The 22,222-nt window shown below is 52.6% G+C and overlaps 2 protein-coding genes across 4 annotated transcripts; both read right to left on the bottom strand.

Moving 5' to 3' along the window:
* Positions 1-514: 514 nt before the first annotated feature.
* On the bottom strand, positions 515-11,640 carry P3H3 (prolyl 3-hydroxylase 3). The gene is made up of 15 exons (XM_050977930.1): positions 11,207-11,640; positions 10,447-10,599; positions 9,566-9,752; positions 9,309-9,440; positions 8,351-8,484; positions 7,981-8,070; positions 7,608-7,660; positions 7,369-7,427; positions 6,084-6,208; positions 5,864-5,959; positions 4,729-4,879; positions 4,443-4,560; positions 2,025-2,100; positions 1,471-1,611; positions 515-1,208 (listed from the first exon to the last, which is right to left on the bottom strand). Exons 1-15 carry the CDS (start codon positions 11,615-11,617, stop codon positions 996-998), a joined length of 2,139 nt encoding a protein of 712 aa, XP_050833887.1. The 5' UTR covers positions 11,618-11,640; the 3' UTR covers positions 515-995.
* A 1,001-nt stretch (positions 11,641-12,641) lies between these two features.
* Positions 12,642-19,019, bottom strand: GPR162 (G protein-coupled receptor 162). Of its 3 annotated transcripts, XM_050977519.1 has the most exons (6): positions 18,872-19,019; positions 17,771-17,873; positions 15,387-17,156; positions 14,402-14,591; positions 13,691-13,842; positions 12,642-13,527 (listed from the first exon to the last, which is right to left on the bottom strand). In XM_050977519.1, exons 3-6 carry the CDS (start codon positions 16,224-16,226, stop codon positions 13,000-13,002), a joined length of 1,710 nt encoding a protein of 569 aa, XP_050833476.1. In that variant the 5' UTR covers positions 16,227-17,156; positions 17,771-17,873; positions 18,872-19,019; the 3' UTR covers positions 12,642-12,999. The 3 variants fall into 3 exon arrangements, with proteins under 3 accessions (XP_050833476.1, XP_050833483.1, XP_009100871.1); XM_050977526.1 differs by lacking the exon at positions 17,771-17,873 and having other exon boundaries at positions 18,872-18,963; XM_009102623.4 differs by lacking the exon at positions 18,872-19,019 and having other exon boundaries at positions 17,771-18,537.
* Positions 19,020-22,222: the final 3,203 nt, after the last annotated feature.

Genomic DNA, 22,222 nt, shown 5'->3' with positions numbered 1-22,222 from the left:
TTGAGTATGTCATGACCACAGATTGATCTCTTGCTCTAATGCTTCCCAGGAAAAGGGTCACTGCTCTTTTAGATACTCCACATCCACCCCATTCAATTCCTATTTGGCTACAATATAATCCCATCTCGGGACACTAATCCCCTGGGCAGTGACAGCAGATTGTCTTTCTATCAGGGTGGAAAATGATAAACAAAATCTCTCTTCTGCTTTCAGGGACAATTTAGTGCATGGAGAGGGGAAAAAAATGAAAACAAAAAAAAGAGAGGTCTGGCTACAGGGAAACGTGAGTGTACAGTGCTTTTTCTTAAAGGCACTCCTCACCCTTTCCACATTAGCCACGTCACAGCTGACTTTCTCTCTTGCTCTCCCTTACTGAGAGTAGCTGACATCTGGGTAAATACTCTGTTATCTTTCACCGAGGGCTCAATCCCCTCCCATCATTTGTTAATTAAATTTCAATCAGAAACAAGTGTGCACGTCTCCCTGGTAATACAGACTCAAGCTCCCATCAACATCTGTGTCCAGCATTTGGCTTTTATTCTGTACATTCACAGTCCCTCACCTTTCCTGCCTCAGGTAACTTAGCAAGGTTCTGGAGTTTGCAGGTGCTCAGGAAATCCAAAGGCTTTAGTTTTGAGTTCCTGAATGAGACAGCCCTCACTGAAAGACTCCAGGCTCCTCCTCCCCCAGTCAGATTTAGCCCTGGATAGCCAAGAAGTCGGCACTGAGAGGAGTGGGGTGAGAAGACCCTATCTTCTTACTTCTCAGTGAGACAAACACGGCGAGGCAGCAAAGAAAGTTCCTGGAGTCACTGACTTCCACAATGTGTCCTTTTCCCATTTTTCAGCTGCTGGGACACCACAGAGAAGAAAGCTGCACCCCTCCCCATCACTACGGCTCTACCACACTACTACACTGCCCCAGGCCTCCGTGGTCCCGGTGCTCCCGTGACCTGCCAGGCCAGGCTGTGTGACAGTCCAGAGAGCCCCACGCGCTCAGAACTCATCTCTGGCCCGTAGCACCTTGGGGTGCTGCTTCCTGTCCAAGCCAGGCTTCTGTCTCTGATCTGCAGGCTTGGCTGCACGGCGGGGAGCACCAGGCTCTGAGGAGGATCTGCTGCTGCCATCAGTTCCTTGATGTTTATCTCCCTCAGGCTGGTCCTGCTCCACGGCCCTCTGCTCCATCAGCTCCTCTGCCTTCACCCATTCCTGCAGCCATGGAGACAGAAATTACGTGAATCATACCTGCACGACGGGTCTGGACGAAACACATCCGCCCGACCTCTGCAGAGCCCAATCCCCCTTTGCGGACCCATCCCAGGCTGGCCCCTCCACCACACACCCCGTCCGAGGGCAACCCCCAGCTGCAGCGCTGTGCCCTGCCCCAAGGGAAAGCCCAAAAGCTGCTCCTCGGTGGGATTTGATCTCCCTTGGAGGTGCTTGTATTTGTCCCTTCGGCAGGGCCCTTCACCTGCTCAGCGTGCTCCGCGGAGTGCGTGTACCAGAGGGCAATGGCGCAGCGCCGGCCGCGCCTCACGGCCCACACGCCGTGGGGGTTCTCCTTGCCAGAGCTGAAGGCCACCAGCCTCCCACACTTGGGGTGCACCTCGGCCTGCCAGGAGAGAGACAAGAGACTGTGAAGCCAGCGGACCCTGCTGTGGAGAACGCAGTCCTTCTACAGGGGTGACACTGCTCTGGGAATGTGGAAGTGCAGAGAGCTGCCACAGCCAGTCTGTGAGCGAGGCAGGCCTTGGAGGGGGACAGAGAAAATCAGTGGGACAACAAAGGTCACAGACACCCACAGACTGGAAGGGCCTGGAAAATCTCAGCTAGGAAAGTGTCAAATTCTCCCCTGTCTGAGATTTGCCTCAATTTCCCTTTAGCTGTCCCTATTTGAATCTGCCACTGCACCAGCACAGGATTGTTTTTGGAGCAGTGGGATCCAATAACCAACCAGTTTCCTCCTGCCCAGAGTAAGTCTCGCCCTCAATCCTCTCTCCCTCTTTTGGCCAGTCCCAGACTTACTGTGACAGTCACAGTGTCCATTTCAGTGAAGAAAAGGCCTCCACCTTGGAAGTCATCATTGAGGTAGAGAATGGCACTGTGGACAAAAAGGAAGAGAACATATGTACGGTGAAGCTTGTTCCTCCCAGGCGCTTCCCAGCATTCCTTGTCACAGGTTGAAAATCAAGTAGACCAGTTAGCAGGAGAATCCATCTGAGGGTGTTAAATACAGCAGTGCCTGGCTCAGGGGAGTCCCTGAGCTGCAAGCCACAGGAGGCTGGGAGAGTATGCCAGGGAATTAGCTCTACACACTTGTCCCGTTTTATTTTGGTTTGTTCTTAATCCCCAGCAGCATGCATCTGTGGCACTGCTGTGACAATGCCCTGAACTTGACAGACCGTGTTTCAAACCTGTTGTTTATGCTTCAAGGTTGGGAATAATCCAACTCCTGGAAGAGCAGACCGATCAGCAAAGAAAACCATGTCTTAACTGCCAAGGAATTTCAAGGTAACATTAGAATTGGAATGATCCAAAAGGGGCCTGGTGCATGTAGGAAAGAAAATTAAACCAAGAAACTTTACTAAAGTTATAGAAAAAGAGAAGTAGTGAGGCCACTGTGCAGCACAGGTGAGCCCACAGCCAAGTAGGTGAAAGAATGGACCACAAACTGCCCGGGTTCTTCTTGGCCTTCAATTAAGCTGACAGAAAACATCAGAGGAACAGCAGAGGCTCATAGTTAATGGGACTGAGAGGAAGAAATACAAATGACCACTGTGGTTGCTGCAGCAATGTTAAACACATAAGGGCAGGGAGAGGATTACCAGCCCTGGAACCCAGGAAGTTGTAGCTCTTCTGCCACAGGGTTTTAATAAGGCTGTGAAGCCAGAGGGGTGAGATGAGTGGAGAAAAGCAAGGACAGCTCTCACACGTCCAAAGGGACAGGAAGGTAGGGATAATGGCTGAAGAATAAACAGTGTTATCCTGACCTCAATAGTCTGCAGGGCTTTAGACTCCATTTCTGAGAAGGGTAATTGGAGGACAAGAAGCAAATGGAAAATGGTCTTAAAATGTAACATTGGGCAGATCGGGCTACCCACATAATGCTTGAAAAAATAGTGCATTTTCCAAGAAAACACTGCATGCTCAATCTCAGCAGTTTGGACTGTGGTAAAAGGACTCAGAATGGTGCCATGGGAGAAATTTCTAATGAAAAGAGAAGGTGAAGATGAGCATGAACAGCACACAGAGACCAGTGCACCGCTGGCACCCAAAGGAGCACTGTGCACCCAGAGCAGCATCACTGGAACTCGTGGGCCCCTGGGTACAATCCTGTTCAATATTATCATTAATGCCCATAGCACAGATTCACAGGAAAGATCCAGAAAGTTTGGAACACAGGCACTTCCTTTGAAAGGATACTGCAAGAGCTCAGCCCTTAAGCTGACTGGTTGGGCAGTCACAGCTCGAGCTGCAAGAGGACAGGGATACTCCCAAAAATAGCCCAGTGGAATAGATCCCCAGAAAGTATTTTACCATCCATTCAAGTAGAAGTCAGAGAACCCAGGGAGCAGTGAAGGGACAGGACAGCTTTCTCACAAGAGGGACAGAGATCTAACTGGTTACACAACAAGTCTGGTAACTTTACAATCTGGTTATACCAAGTAAACACTGGTATGCAGAGGGAAACAACTCAATGACAATGGAATTTCCTCTAAGTCTCATATCTTCATCACAGCTGCTTAAAGATTTCTGCTCTGGATACAGCTACCATTCAAAGAAAAGACAAGTAAAATTTCTGGATGCTCAGGAATGAGATGGCAAGTAGGAGGAATCAGCTGTAGTGAACTGACCTCATCTGGCTGCAGTGTGCAACAACTGGCATCACCATTAAACTATATTTCAAGTTCTTTCACAGAGGAGTAACAAAACCTGCCACAGGCTGCAAAAAACATAAACTCTCACGTGGAATGGAAAAACCCAGCACAAAGTATTTGCAGTGAATCTTGAGAGAATAGGCACTGACTGCTCAAACAAGAGGAATCCAAGGAGCTTGACTATCCCTTTCCTGTAATTTACAGAATTCTGTAAAAGACAGAACTCGACTACAAGAAACAGCCTGTGAAAAGGGCTGGCAGCTGACTGTAGTACTGTGGTAGACCCACAAGATAGCAGTTTGATATCATGGTTCTAATCTGTGCAGCCTCCCAGCCTCATTCTGCTGTTAAAGCTGGCTCTGCCAAGCAAGGAGGAAAAAAGGGCAGGACTTCCCAGCCCAGGGAAGTGTTTCACACCTCGTTCTGAAGCTGCTGATGCAGCCTTCTGCCTGATGCTACAGGCCTGCATGGCTTTGAGCCAACCATCACCTGGTTTCTATAAGCTAAGCACATCCTCTGATGGGGCCAGGAATTTCTTCACATGATCTAATGCAGGTGCTCTTACCTGTAGTCCCTGTACACATAGGCAGGAGGTTCTTTCCAGCACTCCTGCCCCTCAGGATCCAAGAGACAGTTGTCAGCATGGACAGGATGACTGAGATCCATGCGACCTTCCTGTTCCCCTGGAAATATACAAAAAGGAATATGGGCATTTTCAGCTTCAAGAAAGAATAATGCAGGGAGAAAGGGGTACAGTGAGAATAAAGGGAGGAGAGTCTCCTGAGAGCACATGGCTGGGAGTGAGGAGACTTTCTGGGAGACAGGGACTAACAGGATGAAAGGTTCTTTACCGTCTACAGCTCTGCGGCACACAAGGTGTGTGAATGAAAAATGGAGTTTCTTTCCAGGAGTGAAATAGGACTCTATGATTTTCCGAGATTTCTCACTAGCCTGCAGAAGCAATTTGGCATCTCTCCACTCCACGTCCCCATTTTGGGCCAGCTACAAGTGAAAAACAAGTCTGCTACAATACTTACAAAGACACTCTAAGAAATGATACACGTACACAGCGCAGGAGAAAAGACCTTTGTGAGGTCCTGTGGTCACTCAGGCAAGAAAGGAACACATTTTCTCATTCAGTTATAACTCAGGAGTACACCTGTACAGCAAGGCAAATATTTTCTTCTCCTTGGCCCACGAAGCCATATCTGGAAAGCTGCATCATTTTGGGTCTCCCACTACACAAGAGATACTAGGAGACTGAAGTCAGTCTTGAATGAAGAGTCCTAAGATGGCAGGAATTTTGGAACACATGACTTAGAAAAACAGGCTGAAAGAATCAGCTTTTTCCAGTCTAGAGAAGAAAAGGCCAAAGGAACATCTAAGTACAGCTTCCTGTCACCTAAAAGAGGGTTACAGAGGAGATGGAGACAGTGTCTCCTCAGAGAGACTCACTGAAAAGAGGCAGCAGACAAAAGCTGCAGCAAGGGAAATTTTGGCTAGATATGAAGAAAAATTTCACCCTCACAAGACTGGTACAGCACCAAAAAAGGTGCCCAGAGAGGCTGGAGAATCTCCACCCTTGGAAATGTTCAGAACTTGCCTCGGCAAAGAATCGAGGGATTTCATCTAGCTTTGGAATTAGACACGCTGCAAGCTGGAGGTCAGATCAGAGATCTCAAGAGGCTCCTTCTACCTTAATTTATTCTCCAACTCTAAACTAAGCATGTCTGTAAGGCTACCTCACAGGGACAAGCAGTCCCCAAAGCCTGCCTCACAGAAGAGAAAGCACTTGTCAAGCCTTCCACGTACAACATCCCTGAATGTGACTGAGGGGGAAGCAGGTCAGAGGAGACCACAAGTGCTGTGAGGGAGACAGCACACCCATGACCCCACCCAGAGTGCAATCCACAGAACAAAACACTCAGGTGGCAAACTCTCTTTCTGGACAATTGAGAGGGCAGCAGACTCACAGATTCATTTTACCTGCACGGCCTTCAAAACAGTTAACCCTTCAAATCTCTCATGTGGGGTGTGAGGAGACCGCCTTGCCCGGTATCCATCTCCTGCTTCCCCTGCTGCCTGGAAGAGAAGGATTCAGATGACATGCATTAGGCTGCCAGCTCTCCTTCATGCAAACCCTCCTGCCCTGCCTGCTGAGGAGGAAAGTCCACACACAGGAGTTCTTACAGGATCCTGGCCTCACCTTTGTCAGTCGGAGAAGGTCCTTACACTCAGACTCCGTCAGCACTCTGTCGAACACAACCCTCTGGCTTCCATTCATCTGCTGGGAATCCATTGTAACAGCAATACCCTCAAAAGGCAAAGCACCTGCTGAGAAGCAAGCACAGAGAGGCATGAGCAGGCTTTGGACAAGAATCCCTCAGACACCAACCCCCAGCTTGGATAAGGAAGTGGAGAGACACTCTACATTCTCTGAGAAGACAGGACAGTTCCCCAGAAGAGCCCGCTCCTCGCAGACCCCTCACATGCTTCAGGGGAACCAGAGCACCAGCTGGGGAAGCTGGCCTACAGCACGTGCTTCAGGAGCCAGCAGAGACTTGGGACTTGCTGGGAGAGCAGCAGGGAGCTGGGGAAAGTTGAGTGCACTGTGGATTGCAGCAGCAGAGCAGGTCCAGCCTACTGGAGTGAGGCTCTGGAGAAAAGAAGCAGGTAAACACCTCCATCAACCCTCCTTTCAATCATCTTTCATCAACATCTTATCCAAGAATTATCTCTGGTGAATCTTTCTGCTTTCTTCACCCAAAAGAGAAGCACTGGATATTAGCTGATGATTCAGCTTTTTGATCTTTGGCCTTTTTTCCCACCCCTCTGACCTCTGGACAATGAGGAATGCCGAGGCACTCGGGCCCTTAGAAGGCTCTGCTCTCACATGTGCCACAGCAGAGAACCACTCGGGGTCATTTTAAGCAAAGACTCCATGACCAAGCCCTTCAAGAGGCTCTGTATCCACACATGAGAACAGTGGAGCAGCAAGAACACAAGATTCTGCACTGCAGCCTGCATCATTCAGCCACAAACCCCTTGGACTTCTGCTTTTCAGGGAAAGACTTGCCCAAGCTACATTGTCTGCTTCCAGTTTCCATTTCCCAGCCCCTTCCTTCATGTCCCTTTCAGAAAAGTGTTGATTGAAGTTGGGCTGGTGGAGCTGAACCAGGTTTGGTGTAGACACTGCTGGCACACTGAACAGGGATCTGCATGTCCACAGGCTTGTCCCACATTTAGGCTGTCCTCAGCTTCTCCAGCCACAGTGCCCTTTGAGTTGGCATGCCAGAGATGTACGCAGTGAGATTTTGCAAGATTACACATGCATCAAAGAGGAAGAAAAGAACAGTGAGATGACTTGCTGAGCCATTCAAGTCAGTCTGCATCTATGCTACCATTCAAATGTCTGAGGGTGGAAGACAGCACTTAGCCTGAGTATGTCTGGCTGACTGCATCCAAGACCTCCTTCAAGCTCTTTTACTCACCCCTCTTCTCCCTCTCTTCCACATACAGAGTTTCCTGCTTTTGCTTCTCCTGATCCTCTCTCGGGAGCAAGGGGAAAAACAGAGACCAGGGCTGTCAGTACACAGAGCTACGCCCAGCCCTCCTCTGCAGCAGCATTTCACATCCTTCCCGTTCCTTTTGTGCCCATTTCTCTACATATTACTGGTCCTTGTATCACCCCTACTTATATTGCAGTCCTAGCTGACCTGCCCAATCTTACCTGTGCTTCTCCCTTAGGTTTTCAGGAATCAGCTCATCTGGAGTCCAAAGATCCTGTAAGAAAAAAACCACAGGTGGTTCAGTACACAGCAAACCTTGCACTGCTTCTCCAGTGAGTATGAGACCAACCACTGTGGCCCACTTCTCAGGACAGACAAATTGAGCCAATGCATATAGTTATAGCAGCCATTTCAAATTAACTTCAGCCCTGGAGCAGAAGAAAGGCCTTAAAGATACACCTCGTAAGGACTTGGGGGTCCTCCTATCAGCACCTGATCCTTTCTGGATCATGGCCTACTAAAGTGAATTCTGACAACTGTGATTGTGAACTGGTGAAACCATGGCAGGAAGGTTAAAAGGATATTGTTACTCACAGGGTCATTAAAAGTTTCTCCCAGATGCTCCACTGCATAATAAATCAACTTCTTCTCCATCAAAGATCTCTGCACATAATGCTCAATACTCTAAGGAAGCAAAGAGACTGTCAAACAACCACCTCACAAAAGAAAATCCCACCCTTGTCCAGGGCAGAAGCCTGCCCCATCCCACTGCTGTGCACAATTAAAGCCTGTTTTTGTCCTGAAGGGACAATGACTGTGACATTTGACTAAACTCCAGTTTCTTCACTGCTGGGCTTGGCACATGTCTGCAGAGGAACACCTTCCCCTATTTGTCTCTTGGACTGTGATCCCGTCCTGTGGGACAGGGGAGGACCAACAAGGACAGGCCTGGAGTTGTAACTACCTGTCTGGCTGTGATGGCCACGTCCTCTCCCAGCTCTGTGCGATACTGCTTCATTTTCTCCAGCATGGGCTCATCCGTGGGATAGAAGAGCAAGTAGGAAGCAGCACATTCAGCAGCCAGTGTCTGGTTCCCAACTTGTGCAGAGACAGCAGAGAACAAACACAGATGTCTCTGAAAGACTTGAGCAGTGGATGTGTACAGGCCAGCAGCACCCAGTGTCCCTGTCAGGACCTGGAAGCTGGCCTTACAGCAATACACACCAACCCCTGCCTAGCAGGGCCTCCACCCAGTTATGGGAATGAACCTGGTACAGAACAGCCATGCCTTTAGTACTTATTGGGAGCTGGCTTAGAAGAAACAGATTAAAAGGAAGTGTATTTTGAAAGAGAGATGGTCCCACTCCCTCATGCAACAGACAAGATGAGGGGTCTAGCAGCACCTTTGAGATACAAGTTTTAGCAGTGGTCTGACAGAGGAAATAAGAAACAGTTGGGTCAGTGTGGGGAAGAGCCAGGCCAGGCCATCAGTTCAGCAGGTAGGGCTGCCTCAGAAGGAACACCACTGCTGAGGTGAGGTGCGTGTGTTGGCTTCCTGCCTAGAGGCTTCCTGCCTAGAGGGAAGTGGGAGCCTGCTCTGGAGCCATGTACTGAAAAGGAGAGTATAAAACACTCAGCAAAACGTTGGAACAAGGTCCTGGAAAAGTGTGCTGGAGGAAAGACGTGGGAACAGCCTCACACCACAGAACCTGGGCAATGAGACTGAAGGAGACTACAAGGGATGTCTCCCGAGGTGTCCTCAGTCCTGACCAGAGGTTCTGGGAAGAGTTAGGGGGCAAATAGGAGTAGAGCTCAGGTCAGTGTGCCATTCTTCCCCATGACAAGCTGCCCTCCAGGATCAAAGGCAAAGGACAAGTGTAGGGGTGCCACAGCATAACCTGTTGGTTTGTGGCTCTGCTCACCCTGGCTGTAGGCAAACTGCAGCAAATCAAGATGAGAGGGTATAAAATCTTCTGTGGCAGAAATTCTCCCCGGCTTTGTGGCAATTTCCAGGACGCACTGCTGCCTGCACTTCAAAACCTGAATATAATGGGCTGCAAGAGAGAGGAGCAAGAAAGGCAGTAGCCCACACTTCTTCCAGAGGAGTTCTGGGTGATGGGATGTGCCCTGGGTGGGGAGCACAGCCTTTCAACCCAACCCTCCATGCCTCTAACACTACCTGCAATGGCTTCATACAGGCCAGGCTGCATTTTCTCCTCCTCATCCTCATCCTCCTGAGGCCCTTCACACAGGGCACGACACTCTTCCAGTGCTGACAGGGCCTCTGAGAGTGACTCCTCCAGCCTGGCCACGGCCTGCAGGTACTCATCTGCATCATAGTGCTGCACACCAGTCTCATATGCTTCCTGTGAAGGACAGATCCAGGTCCCCTCATGGGTGTGGGTGACAGCAAAGGATGCCCCGAGACTTCTGAGTCGCTCATAGGATGGTGCTGACATAAAGGGGCCTGCCTGCTCATGCACAGTCAACCACACAGTGACAGCAAATCCCAGACTAAAGCCAAATAACTGTCATCAAAAAGTCTCCCTGTCACACTTGCAGTAGTTTGTCCTCACCTGGAAGAGAAGGCTGCAGGGAGATCTTCCCGCAGCCTTTCAGACACAAAGGGGTCTGAGCAAGACTTTAGACCAAGGCCTGTAGTGACAGAACAAGGGGCAACGGTATTAAACTGAAACACTGTGTTGATGGAAGATAAAATATTTGTTGGACTGGAGATAAGATACTTTGATGATGACTCTTAGGAGACACAGAAGCAGGCTGCCCAGGGAAGCTGCAGATGTCCCATCCTCAAAGTGCTCCAAGGCCAGGTTGGATGGGGCTTTGAGCAACCTGATCTAGTGGAAGGTGTCCCTGCCTATGGCAGGGGACTGGGATTAGGTGATCATTAAAGGTTCCTTCCAGGCTAAAATCTCTCTATGATTCTGTGTATGGGGGCCTGTCTCAAGCCATGGCATTTGTGTGGGAACAGATCAGGGTCCCAGACTAGTCCCCAGGGTGGAGTAAGAGCTGCTCGTACGTGGCTCTGCACTGAGCCCTCACCCAGTGTGGCGTGGCCTCCAGGTCCTGGAAGCTGTCTGACTTCACCCCTGACATACGCCGGTACTTCTCGATGTCCTCCCGCATTTGGAGGTGCTGGGGATTAGCCACGAAGAAGGTGTGAGCAGCAGACACGGCCTGATCCAGCTTCTTCAGCTGCGGAGAAAAGGCAGCAGTGCCTGTCATGGTCCTGCAGGTCTCTGCTGTTCACACCCACCCCTCACCCCAGCTGCTTTCCGGGTTCACAGAATCACAAAATCACAGAACGGGTCAGATTGGAAGAGGCCACAGTGGGTCATCTGCTCCAACCTCCCTGCACAAGCAGGGTCGTCCTACAGCACATGGCACCAGATTGCATCCAGATGGTTTTGGAATGTCTCTGGTGAGGGAGATTCCACAATTGCTCTGAGCAATCTGTTCCAGTTCATGGTCACCGGCACAGTAAAGTTCTTCTTAATATTCCATCTAAAGGAGGAACTTGTGCATCAGTTTCTGCCTGTTGCCTCTTGTAGTGGCTGGCACCAGTGAGAAGAACCTGGCTCCATTCCCTGGGCAACCCCCTTGCAGATATTTCTGCGCATCAACCAGGCTCCCTCTCGGTTGTCTCTTCTCGAGGCTGAGGGAAAGGCGTTCACCCCCACGGCTGCCCGGCGACCCTCCCGGTGAGCCGTGCCACGCCCGTCCCCTGCCGTGCACGACAGCACCCCGGGAGGTGGCAACTCCCACCCGCCGGGGCGAGCCCGCGCCCGGGGCCGGTGCCCACCTGGAAGAAGGCCACCTGCAGGTAGTTGTAGGGCTCCCTGCGCTCGAAGTCGCGGCGCACGGCGCGGCTGGCGCGGTGCGCGGAGGGCGCGGGGCGCAGCCGCCGCCCGAGGCAGCGCTGCAGGCACCCGGCGCGCTGCAGCACCGGCCCGAGCAGCGCGGCCTCCCAGCGCCCGGGCCCGCCGCCGAAGGGCTCCTGGCGGGCGCAGGCGGCGCGGCAGGCGCGGCGGGCGGCCCGCAGCCCCGCGTAGCTGTGCAGGGCGCGCTGCAGCAGCTCGGCCGCCCGCGCCCAGTCCCGCGCCAGGTACGCCCGCACGCCGTCCGCGTAGAGCAGGTCGAACGGCGCCAGCCGGCCCGGCGACGTGGCGGCCGCGGCGGCGGCGAGGAGGCTGAGGCACAGCAGCGAGGCCATGGCTCCGCTAGGAGAAGGCGGAGGAAGAGGAGAAGGGGTCCTGGCGGGCCCCGGGCTCGGCCCACCCCGGGGGCGGCGCCGGTCCGGGGCCGCGGTGGGCGGGAAGGCTCGGCCCAGGTCCCGCTGCGCCGGCCGAGAGCCGCCGCTGCCTCGGGGGCTCCCGGTGCTGCTGCCGCTGTGTCTGACGTGCTCCTCGTCCGGGCGGCCGCCCCAGCGCGAACCCTCCCTTTGGGGTGGGTCACCCAAACGCCTCCAAGGACGCTTCTCCTTGGAGTCACGCGTGGACATTTCTTACTCCCATCACAAGGAGAACTGCCTTGGGCATGACGGGCTACCTATCTCCCTCTGACACTGCCTCCCCTGGGACAATGCCAAACCTTTGCCCTTGGCTGGAACTACAGCCAGCACCAGCCAGAAGGTCCATCTCCCACACATTACTCTTGCATCTCCCTGCCAAGAATTGTGTCTGGGGCAGGAGCCTGCTCCAGACCTCACCACTTCCAGCTTTGCTGGTGTGGGCCGTTGAGGGGGACTTCCCCAAGAAGCCTCTGTCAGCTTTCCTGTTAGGCTGTGAAGTTCGGGCCATCTGAAGTTTCACACAAAGTTTGCACTGGAATCAACAGTTTGCACTGGTGAAATAAGATGTTAAGGGTCAGGAACTTCTTGGAGAGAATTTAATTCTTTCCAAGCCTGGAGTTGTCTCAAAGCATAACCTTTTGCTGAGCAATGTTAGAAATCCGAGGCCTCTCCAGTTTAGCACCACATCTGAAATGGACAGAAGACCTTTCACCCAGTCTCCCATGACAACTCCTCTAAGGGCATCATTCACTTTCCTGGGCTGCTAAGCATCTGCTGCCTTTCAGAGAAACTGACAAGAAAGGATGAAGAGGGAGGAAAGGAGCCTCGCACATTCTGCATTTCCCTTCCAGAAGCCTGTGAAGCTTCATTAAACACCGGGCCAATCATTTTGTTTCTATGGAAACAAAATTATTACTAATATAGTATTTTAAAAACAGACACACGATTGACACTCCAAATATAGAATTTTAATACCATTCTGCGCCTGCCTTGTCTCTTAGGGCAGAGCGGATGCGAGGGTGGAGTTCACAAAGGGACGGGACTGGCAAGGGTGCCAAGTGGCGGTGGCAGCGGTGGATGTGTTTGTAACCTGAGAGCAGGCACAGGCTGTCTGTCCGTCCGTTGTGCTCCTGTCTGCGGATCTGTCCCACTTCTCTTGTCCCCACCAGCACGGGGTGCCGTGTTTTCTGCCTGCTGGCGAGAAAGATGAGAATGCAAATTAGTGATTGGGTCCCGGGACAAAGGGAACGCTTGAAGTTTTATTTAAAAACTGTGATGGCACTGAATGTTTTTGATGCTGTCTCTCATAGTTTGGGGTCCTGGAAGGTCTGTGGCTCGCAGGCCTCTGGGGTCCTTTCACATGGTGCCTGCTCTCCGTCCTGCAGATGCCAGACTTCATTGCCAAGCACGGAGCAGCGCCGTGGCCGGTCGGAATTCTCCTCCTCCCTGCTGCCAAGGGAGAGGCGACGGTCGCGGCGTGATGCGAGCAGGAGACGGGAGTGCCGTGGGCTGCAGGCTGGGGTGGGCTGCGGTGTCTCGTCGATGAATGTGGTGATCTCATCTCGGAAGAAGCAGGCGCTGGAGCTGGAGCCCCGGGGCAACAGCCCCCCCTCCAAAAACTGCCGTAGGGTCGTCAGCTCATCTTCTGGGGGCCGCCGGCGGTGCTGGTAGTCATGCAGCTGGGGAGGCAAGAAACCAGGGCCCCCAGGCTTGCGGGGGGTGGAGATGCGGATGTCGTCAGATGAAGACCACTTGTGTAGGAAGGATGGAGCAGAGCGGTGGGCGGAGAAGATGTTAGTTTCATCATGTGACATTCTCCGTGAGATAGGGACCTGGAAAACAGAGAAGGGGGCAGGTGATGGAAGACTCGAAGAGTCAGAACAGGAAGGGAGTAGCTGAGGTTCTCAGAGAAGAGAGTCAAGAGGACACAAAGGCGTGGGAACCTGACAGAGAAGGAAGTGGGTTGTGGGGCTGCCCCGCTAGCTCTTGGCTCACCTGCAGGTAATGCACCTTGTCCTGGGGCAACAACATGTGGTGCATGGGCAGCAGCTTGATGTCCCGAGAGTCTCGCTTCGCAGCTGCGGCGCCGTTCGCATCGAATCTCACTTTGCAGATCCTGCCATCTCCATAATCATCACACACACCATCTGTTGGCAGAGACAAGAACGGCAGTCAACACTTTTCAGTCAGAAGAGGAGCATTATCAGGGCACCTGGACACCATCCTAATGCTTATCTGACACATGCTGCCCTACTTGCAGCCCTCAGGGCTCACCTCTGAACAAGGACCTTGTCTTTCTGCTTGCGGCAGCACTAAAGCACCCACTCAGTGCCCTATTTCTTCTGTCTTGCCTTTGAATGCTCACTGCCAGGTCTTGGACCCTTGAATGAGCAAGTTGGGCTGAGGCCCAGCATGTCACTTTGGTTGTGGTTTGGCAGCCACACACAATGTATCTATGCTTGCAACTAGTGAGGAGGATGTTGCACTAATGCTTCCTGGATGCTAGTCCTAAGGCTGCGAGCGGGCAGAGCTCTCCACGGAATAAATTTTCTTGTGGTTGCTGACTTCAAGCTGTGACATCAATGTCACTGAGCCACCCACAACACCACAAGATCCTTTTCCCAAAGACCCCTCCTCTTTCCTCTGTAGTCTTTTGGGGAGGTTGGTTAGTGAAGAGAGGTGACTGTGGGTTGGTGAGGAGCTTACCATCCTCTGTGTCTTCCTCAGACATGATAGCCACACACTGCTCCCACACGGTGCGGACATCTGCTCGGTAGCGCTCGCAGGACCAGATGAAAGAGGGGAGCAGCAAGGTCTGCACCATGGAACACCAGAGCACAGCCAGAACCATCCAGGTGGGGGCCGTATCATAGCGCAGGCTGAAAAAGCTCACGACCTTTAAGGTAAGAAAAAGCAACAAGGCCAAGGAGGCAGAAGTAGGAATCAAGGCAGAAGGGTAACACAAATCAATTCTGTAGTAGAACATAATCTGTCTCTAAAAGATTCATCAAGTAATTATCCTGTGTCCCCTTGAAAACCTGCTCCTGGGGTCTTGCCCACGTTTGCTGGACCATATTCCATATTCTAACATGAGACCTGGTGCTAGCATCCCTTCTTCCTGTGCTCATTACCAGCTGGAGCTAAATAGGTGCTAACAAAGGACACAGCCGCTGGGGAAAAAAATAATCTGTGACTCAGCCTCTCACCTTTTAAGGGTTCTTTTTGAGAACTTCTCCAGCTCTCCAATTTTGCACAGAATCGACCGGCTAGCCAAAACCTGAATGCTGCCTACAGCCACACAAGCAGAAGGAAAAACAATTGGATGCATCAGCCATCAGCTGTTAAAGCTGGTGTATCAGTTCTCCAGAAGCAAACTGGAGAAACAGAAATCTCATTGTTTTTACAAGTAAGTTTGCAGAATAATTTCCTCTCCTCTTAGCCACTTAAAACTCGCACAGTGGTTTTAGCTGTGTGGTGTGTATTCCCCAAGCTTAGATTTAAGAAAATGCTGCTGCGGAAGGATGAGAGAATTACTGCAATCTTTTTAAAACCACCGCTCAGAATAACACAGATTCAGATGCGGCAGTTCTGCGGCTGGTGGGACAGGAGAGATCCTTCTCTAAAACTTGAGAGAAAAGCAAATCTGCTTTAACTGCAGACTCTGAAGGCAAAGGGAGAACTGGATGCTTACCAAGATAGGCACCCCAGTGAGCGTGTCATACAGGAAGACAATGGCGCTTATGAGGTTGGTCATCTGCAAGGAGGTCTTGGCTGACTCGGAGCCGTCCAGTGAAGACCTCCTTTTGCCTCGTACATCCTCCACCACAATGGCTGGCACATTGAAAGTGGCGTGTGCTGATGAAGAGCACGATGACGCTTCTTCTGCCCTCTGATGGTGGCACCGCCGGCGTCTTCTGTGTGCCCACAGGGTTTGGTAGAAGGTGATACCCACGCACACCAAGCCCATGACGATTCCTCCGAGCAGCAGGAGGCTAAAGCAGACACCGAAGCCCAGCCCTATTTTGCTGACAATGAACTGGCAGCCACGGGCATAGTAGCGCTCGCCGTTGTTGTGCCAGCCGATGGAGGGCAGGGTGGAGAGGATGAAGGACACCATCCAGATCCCCATGACTGCGTGCAGAGCCTGCTTCTTGGCATTGCTCAGGCGGTAGTTGACTGGCCACCTCACCATCCACATCCGGTGGTAGGAGAGGGAGGCCACTGTGAAGCAGGTGGCCAGCGCCAGGGTGTAGTAGGTGGAGACAAAGACCTTGCAGATGCTTTCGTTCCAGTCGTAGTCGGAGGACTCGCGCCGCAGCTGCACCACGGCATAGGTGGTGAGGGGTACTGCTGCCATAAGGATGTGTGTGCCAGCAAGGAAGCACAGCAGCAGCTCCAGAGGCTTGTGTTTCTGTTGTTTGGCCGTGATGCTGAGGATAATCCAAGAGTTGGCCAACAGAGCTAACATCCCACATGCCAGCCACCACAGTGAGTTGTTGTGCAAGGTGGACTCTGATTCAGAGTCCCCCATGCTGCCAACCCTGCTAGACTGCACCCTGCCTCTGCTGCTGGGATATTGTAAGAGGGTGAGTGGGACTCGGCACTGGGGGAGCCACGTCTCTCCTCATCTGCTGCTGCAGTGTGAGTTGTTTGCACGTTGGAAGGGTTTCTCAAGGCATTGCCACCAGGTGCCAGGCAGAACAGCCGTCAACTCTGTCTCGCTTCCAGTCTTCCCTTTCCCTCCTATATGATTATATTTCTTCCCCTTGTTCTAACTTTTTCATCCGTTTTTTTCCCCTTGTTCTCTTTCTTTTTCTTTCTTCCACCTTTTTTCTCTCTCATGAACACTTGCCAGTGCTTCTTCCCTCACTCGCTTGGGCTCACTTTTTTTTTTTCCTCCCCATCTATTACATCACTCTCCTCCACTCTTCTCCCAGATAAAAAGCTCTCCTTACTTCATGTGCCCTCCAGACACCTTCTGACTCAGAGGCCACCTTCTGCTGGGACTGCTGAAGGCCACACACAAACAGGAACTTCTAGGGACTCCAAACAGTTTGGCAGAAGCAAGTGCCTGCTTCCCAGTGTCCTAGGGAATGAGGATCTAAGCAAGAGATTCAGAGATGACAGGAAAAAGAGCAGAGGACCTGATGAAAAAGTGAGGGTGGTGCAGTGAGTGTAATTCCCCTCTCACCAAATGCCACTGTGCTTGTGGCCAGGTAGAGGTTCCTGCCAAGGCTGTCAGAGAGCTATCAATGAAGAGGGAAGCATGAGAAACAAGATTCAAAGGGCTCCCTACCCAGGACCTCACTGCACTCTCACAACATTGTCCTTTTCGCTGTTCTCTTTTTGCTGGTCTTTAAAGCTCTCCTGCGCAGGGCACAGCTGGCAAACAATAAGGAGATGGCAGGGAGGGGAAGATCCTTTTCAAAGGTTCCCTTGGAGATTCAGGGCATGAGTTTCACTGTAGAAGAAAGAAAAGAGAAAAAGTAATTTAAGATCATTCTATCTTCCCAGATCTCTCCCTCTCTCTCTCTCTCTCTCTCTCTCCTTGCCCACACTAACACCTTGTCATGATTTAGACAGAGTGGAGCATTCCCTGTGTCTTTCATGGAACAGAAGAGCCAAATTTGCACCACTCCCTGCACAGCTCAGGCTGGACTCTGGTCTCCACCAACTCAATCCAGTGCTGCTGAGACACACCATGCTCCCTGCCCTTCCAGTCCTAGGCTCCCTACCCAAAATGTTGCATGGAAGGTCTGATCTGCACCATCCCTTGCAATTCCAGCCCTGCCATTCCCATGCATGTGCTGCTACACCCCTCGTTTCAGCTGTACAGCTCCCACAGCTGCAACAGCCATTGGACCTCAGCTTCTCTTGGCCAGTGATCTGGTTTTTAACCTGCTGCTCCCATCCATAGGTGCATTCCACCATTCCAATAGTACCCTGCCATTCCACATTCTTAACACACAAGTCTTTCAGCCACATGTTTCTGCTGGAGCAATTCTTCTCTCCAGAGACCCCCACAGTCACAAGCCCAGGGAATAGGACTACTAACCTATTCCTGAGACTGCTTACCTTTGCCTTCCTTGGTCCTACCAGCTCAGACCCCCTTCTGTGTCTTCATCCACAGGGGACACCCAAGCAGTATATTCCAGGAAGGTACTGGCCTGATCTGTGTCTTGACCAGAGCAAATGTAAACTTAATCTCTATGTTGATGGCTCAGTACCCAAGCCTGAGCTAATGGCTCAGTTCCCACCACCCTTTCCTTCTGCTTCTCCATATTTTCTCACCCTCTCTGTGACCAACTGAGGCTTCACCTCTTTTCTTCCCTGCTTGGAGCAGTTTGCCATGACTGGACTGGCGATGCCCCCATTCTACTCTGTTTCATCTTTTCCCCCCCAGTATCACCACTCTTGCAGTTAGGCCTGTGGCCTCTGGAGACAGTTACAGAACTACCCGTCTCTGATAATCCCAGGGGGATGAATTTCCTCGCAGCTTCTCCTTCTGCTGCCCTTCCCACCCCAGTTTGTTCTGCTGGCCCACACCGGTCCCTCGATGAGGCTGGAATCCTCCTGCTTCTGCTGGCTCTGGGGCCCAATTCTGCTTCAAGCTGTGGTCCTCCCGCTCGCAGAGACCGGAGTGCCCCCGAGCTAACGCAGGATGCCCAGGTCGGGGAAACCCGTCCTCACCTGGCCATGCTCCCTGGGTGCACCCCACCGCCCTGGGTCCATCCCACCAGCGGGGGAGAGCACGGGAGACGCTCGCGGGGCCGCTGATGCAGGGGGAGGCGAGGGAGGGGGCTCGCAGAGGAAGGTGACCCAGAATGATTGCAAAGAAGCGCGGAGAAAACCGGGGTGCCGGGAGACGCGGCCGGCCGGGCCGAGGCACTCCGCTGCCCCGCCGCCCCCTCCCCTCTCCCCCCGCTCGGCTCCCGGCCACGGCGGGGCTCCAGCCGCCCCGAGCCTCGCCCGGCGGCGGCGGAGAGCAGCGGCCCGGCCAGGGCTGGGCTGGGCTGGGCTGGGCGGGGGCCGCGGAGCCCGCGGGGCGCCCCGGGGAGCGGCCGTGCCCGGCGGCGGCGGCGCCGCCCTGCGCCCGGCGGAGCGGGGGCCGCCGGCGGCGGAGCGGGGGCCGATCGCGGCGGCGGCGGCGGCGGGGGCCGGGGGGACCCATCTTACCTCTCGCCGGAGCAAGCGCTGCCATGGCGACGGGCGCCCCGCGCGGCTGTGCGCGCCTCTGCCCGGCTGTGCCGGCCCCCGGCCCGGCCGCCGCCGCAGCTCCGGCCGCCGCAGGCAGCCGCCCCGGCCCCGCGCTCCGGCCACCGCCGGGCGGGGCTCGGCGAGGGGCGAGGGGCGGGGAGCGCCGGCGGGGGACGGCGGCGGGAGCACCGCCGGGCCGAGCAGCCAGGGGGCGGGACGGGCGGACGGGCGCGGGAGCCGCCGCCCCGGCATCGGCCCCCGCCCCGGCACCGGCCCCTCCGCTGCTCCCGACGGGCCGCGGAGACGGGGCGGGCTGCGGCCGGCCGTGCTCCCGGAGCCCGCCTTGGACATGGCCCAGGCACGGCGGCTCCCCGTCGTGTGCAGCCCTCCTGCCCCACGGGCCGGGGCGGCCGGCCCCACAGGGCCGCTCGCAGGACCAGAAGGCACCCGCTCCCTTTCCCGAAGAGGGATATGAGGAGGCACCCCGGCCGTGCGAGAAGTGGGGGGGGGGATGTTGCGAAGTGAGAGGAAAGGCAAAGAGCTGCTGCTGCAAAGGGTGCTTGGAAGGCAAGGTGCCCAGAGCATCGGATTCACAGGTGCCTCGGTTTGCACAGCTGCTGTGGTGGCCTCTTCCATCACCAACCAACAGCGTGGTCCTACAGACAGGGGAAAGAGGGAAGAGAGGACAGCAGATGGAGTACTGCTCAGAGCAATGTTTTGGTCATGTCAGAGGGGTAAAACTCCCCTTCCAGCTGTGTCACTTCAGCCCGGGCAATCCTGGCTAGAAAGTCTTCACTAGACAAAAGACATCTCATTTTCCTGTCACCCATCTTACTGCTGGAGTGAAGGCACCAATACCTTCCTTGTCTTCATTCGTTTTAGGGCCTGTTGTCTGCCAATATCTCTGTCCTCCTTTCCTCCATCAGAACTGGGATAGGAATCCGTGTTGGTGGACAGTTAGGGTGCATTAGCGCCTCAGTTTGGAGCAGGACAACATGAAAAATTTAGGTGAAAGGACCTGCAAGATGTGCAGCAAATGTGCTCTGACCACTGTGAGTATTCAGCTTAGCTTTGGGCTAGGGCTAGTCTGAAGTAAATCCCCAGACATTTACAGTGTGTGACCAAAAAGTCTTCATCATCAGCTGTTTCCCTGTGCAGATCTGCTCCTGCTTCACCACCCTGTTTGCTAAAGTGGACCGACAGATCCAGGATCTGCTCTGTTTTATCACCCTGCTGACAGGGCAGATTTCATTTATCATTCTCAGTATTGGCTGAGGTGACCCCAAGTGTCTTAGATAGCAAGGAATTTTGTCTAGGATTGGTAGGATCAGCAGAAGGAGAGGCTCCAGAGGAAGAAAGCTGGAGGTACTGCTGGTTCTCGGGCCCAGGGGCAGCAGCAAAGGCAGTTCCAGAGGTGAAAAAAGGATTTGTATTGCAGTAGCTGTTGTGAGTAGGATCTCTTTTGGAGACAGTGGGTAGAATGAGGAACCACTAGAATAGATCCAGCTTGGTATCAGGTAGGTGGTAAGAGATATTTTTGAGGAAGATAGGTGGTGACAATGCTGCCATGATCTGGCTTTTTTTTTTTTTTTGGCATGAGGAACTCCCACAGAGGAGCAGTCTTGAGGTGCTTCAGCTCAGTCGCCAGTCCAGCAACAGCAGGAGCCAAAGAAGTGAGAAGGGACAGTAGTGTCCCCCCGTGTCACTTTTCAACCTGTAGCATTTGCAGGAGGTTTATGCCTTGAAGTGAGAAGGTCTGTATCCACAAATGTAAACATTTGTGCAGCTTCAATTGTGTCATTTGGATGAATTGCTCAATGTGATAACTTCCACATCACTGTCCTCCTCTGATTCAGGAGTTGAGTCTCCTTAGCATGAGTTGTTATTCACCTGCTTGTGTGGGTGAATAAACCCTCGTGTTCTTTCAGGAAACAGCAAACCAAGCTTCCAGCGCTTTCTGTACTGTCTGCCTGCCTCCTCTCACACAGGAAGGGGCAAGCTGCAGCCCAGCATCTCTTCCTGGCTTAGGCTACACCTGACAGAAATTGGTGAGCAGAGCTGGATGGGAGCAGCCCTCCAGTCTCAAGGAAGCTTCTTGTGTTTGCAAATTAGTCTGGGTTATTACTTTGAATGAAAGCAAAAATTTTAAGATTACTGTGAAGCAGAACAAACTGTGTTGGAAGAAGAGCTCTTACCCTAGGGCTGTCACACTCCCAAGCAGATGCTTGTCCATCCATCTCATCTAAGTGTATTTTAAAGATTTCCAGACATCTGGTTTCACTGGTTTCTGTGAGAGGTGCATTGTAAATATGTATATGCTGCATATTGACAATGCACATGCAAAGGAGCACCAATATTCAGACCTGGAAATCCTGAAGCCTCACAATGCAGGGTTCCCTGTGTATCTAAGAAGTCCAGGCTAGAAATGTGACCCCCCCCCCCCTCCAAGGCTCATCTCTTAAGAGGACTGACACAGCTGGGAGCAAATTTTAATTCCTACAGAGTCAGGCTGTACTCTGACCAGCAACCTGCTGTCTAAAGTCTCAGCTCATTAAATAGTCTGAAGCTTCCAGGCCTGAAGAAACAGTGTTGTTACAATGTTGGGGTATGAAATGGTTTCTGGAAAAGTTCACTGCATAAAGATCAGTTATTTCTGGACAGCAGCTCTGCAGGTCCAGGGAAATGCACTTCCCAGAGGTACCTTGGATCCTTAAAGGAACAGAGCTCATTAACCAAGGAACAAACAGCAGAATCCTAAAAGCAGAAACATTTACACGACAGCCAAATGTGCTTCACAGGGTTTTGATGGTTTGCAGCTCTTACTCAGGACTTTGATAGGGACCATGGGAGGTTTCATATGTTTCTCACAGATCATGGATGCAATTAAATCCACCCTCAGAGCCCCAACACGACCTATACAGCCTCCTGTGAGGCTACATTGGTGTGCTCGCAAGCAGGTTTCCTGGCATCCTTCCTGGCTCTCTGAGCAGGGTGTGGTTAATGGCTAACAAGAATCCAGCCAAGCATCTCCCTCCAGTGACAGCGACTGCAATGTAGATTTGTCATATCCAAACCTTGGGTTCTATTTCTAGCACTGTACAGCAAGATTTAGTGAGATTTCTCAGATATTTCATCTGCAAAATGGGCAGTTGATAATAGCTCTCATCAGGGGACAGGGGACTAGTGCTGGTTATGAGCTTCACAGAAATACTTAGGGTTCACAATGTATAAACTAGGATTTGGACTTGGGGATGCTTATTTACCACTGAATGTTTTTACACAGTCAGGCACCCTCAAAATATTTTTTTTTCTGTCATGTACATAAATATT

This window comes from Serinus canaria, chromosome 1 (genome assembly GCF_022539315.1).
Source record: "Serinus canaria isolate serCan28SL12 chromosome 1, serCan2020, whole genome shotgun sequence".
NCBI classification, from domain to species: domain Eukaryota; kingdom Metazoa; phylum Chordata; class Aves; order Passeriformes; family Fringillidae; genus Serinus; species Serinus canaria.
The sequence above is the reverse complement of the archived record's forward strand: the minus strand, read 5'-3'. Positions and strand labels throughout refer to the sequence as shown.

Coding starts and splice junctions, on each gene's coding strand:
- P3H3 (XM_050977930.1), bottom strand. CDS start 11,617: ATGGCCTCGCTGCTGTGCCTCAGCCTCCTCGCCGCCGCCGCGGCCGCC. Junction 10,600..11,206: donor TGCAGGTGGCCTTCTTCCAG/GTGGGCACCGGC, acceptor TTTTCTCCGCAG/CTGAAGAAGCTGGATCAGGC. Junction 9,441..9,565: donor CCTGTATGAAGCCATTGCAG/GTAGTGTTAGAG, acceptor TCTCTCTTGCAG/CCCATTATATTCAGGTTTTG.
- GPR162 (XM_050977519.1), bottom strand. CDS start 16,226: ATGGGGGACTCTGAATCAGAGTCCACCTTGCACAACAACTCACTGTGG. Junction 13,843..14,401: donor TGAGGAAGACACAGAGGATG/GTAAGCTCCTCA, acceptor CTCTGCCAACAG/ATGGTGTGTGTGATGATTAT. Junction 13,528..13,690: donor ACAAGGTGCATTACCTGCAG/GTGAGCCAAGAG, acceptor TCTGTTTTCCAG/GTCCCTATCTCACGGAGAAT.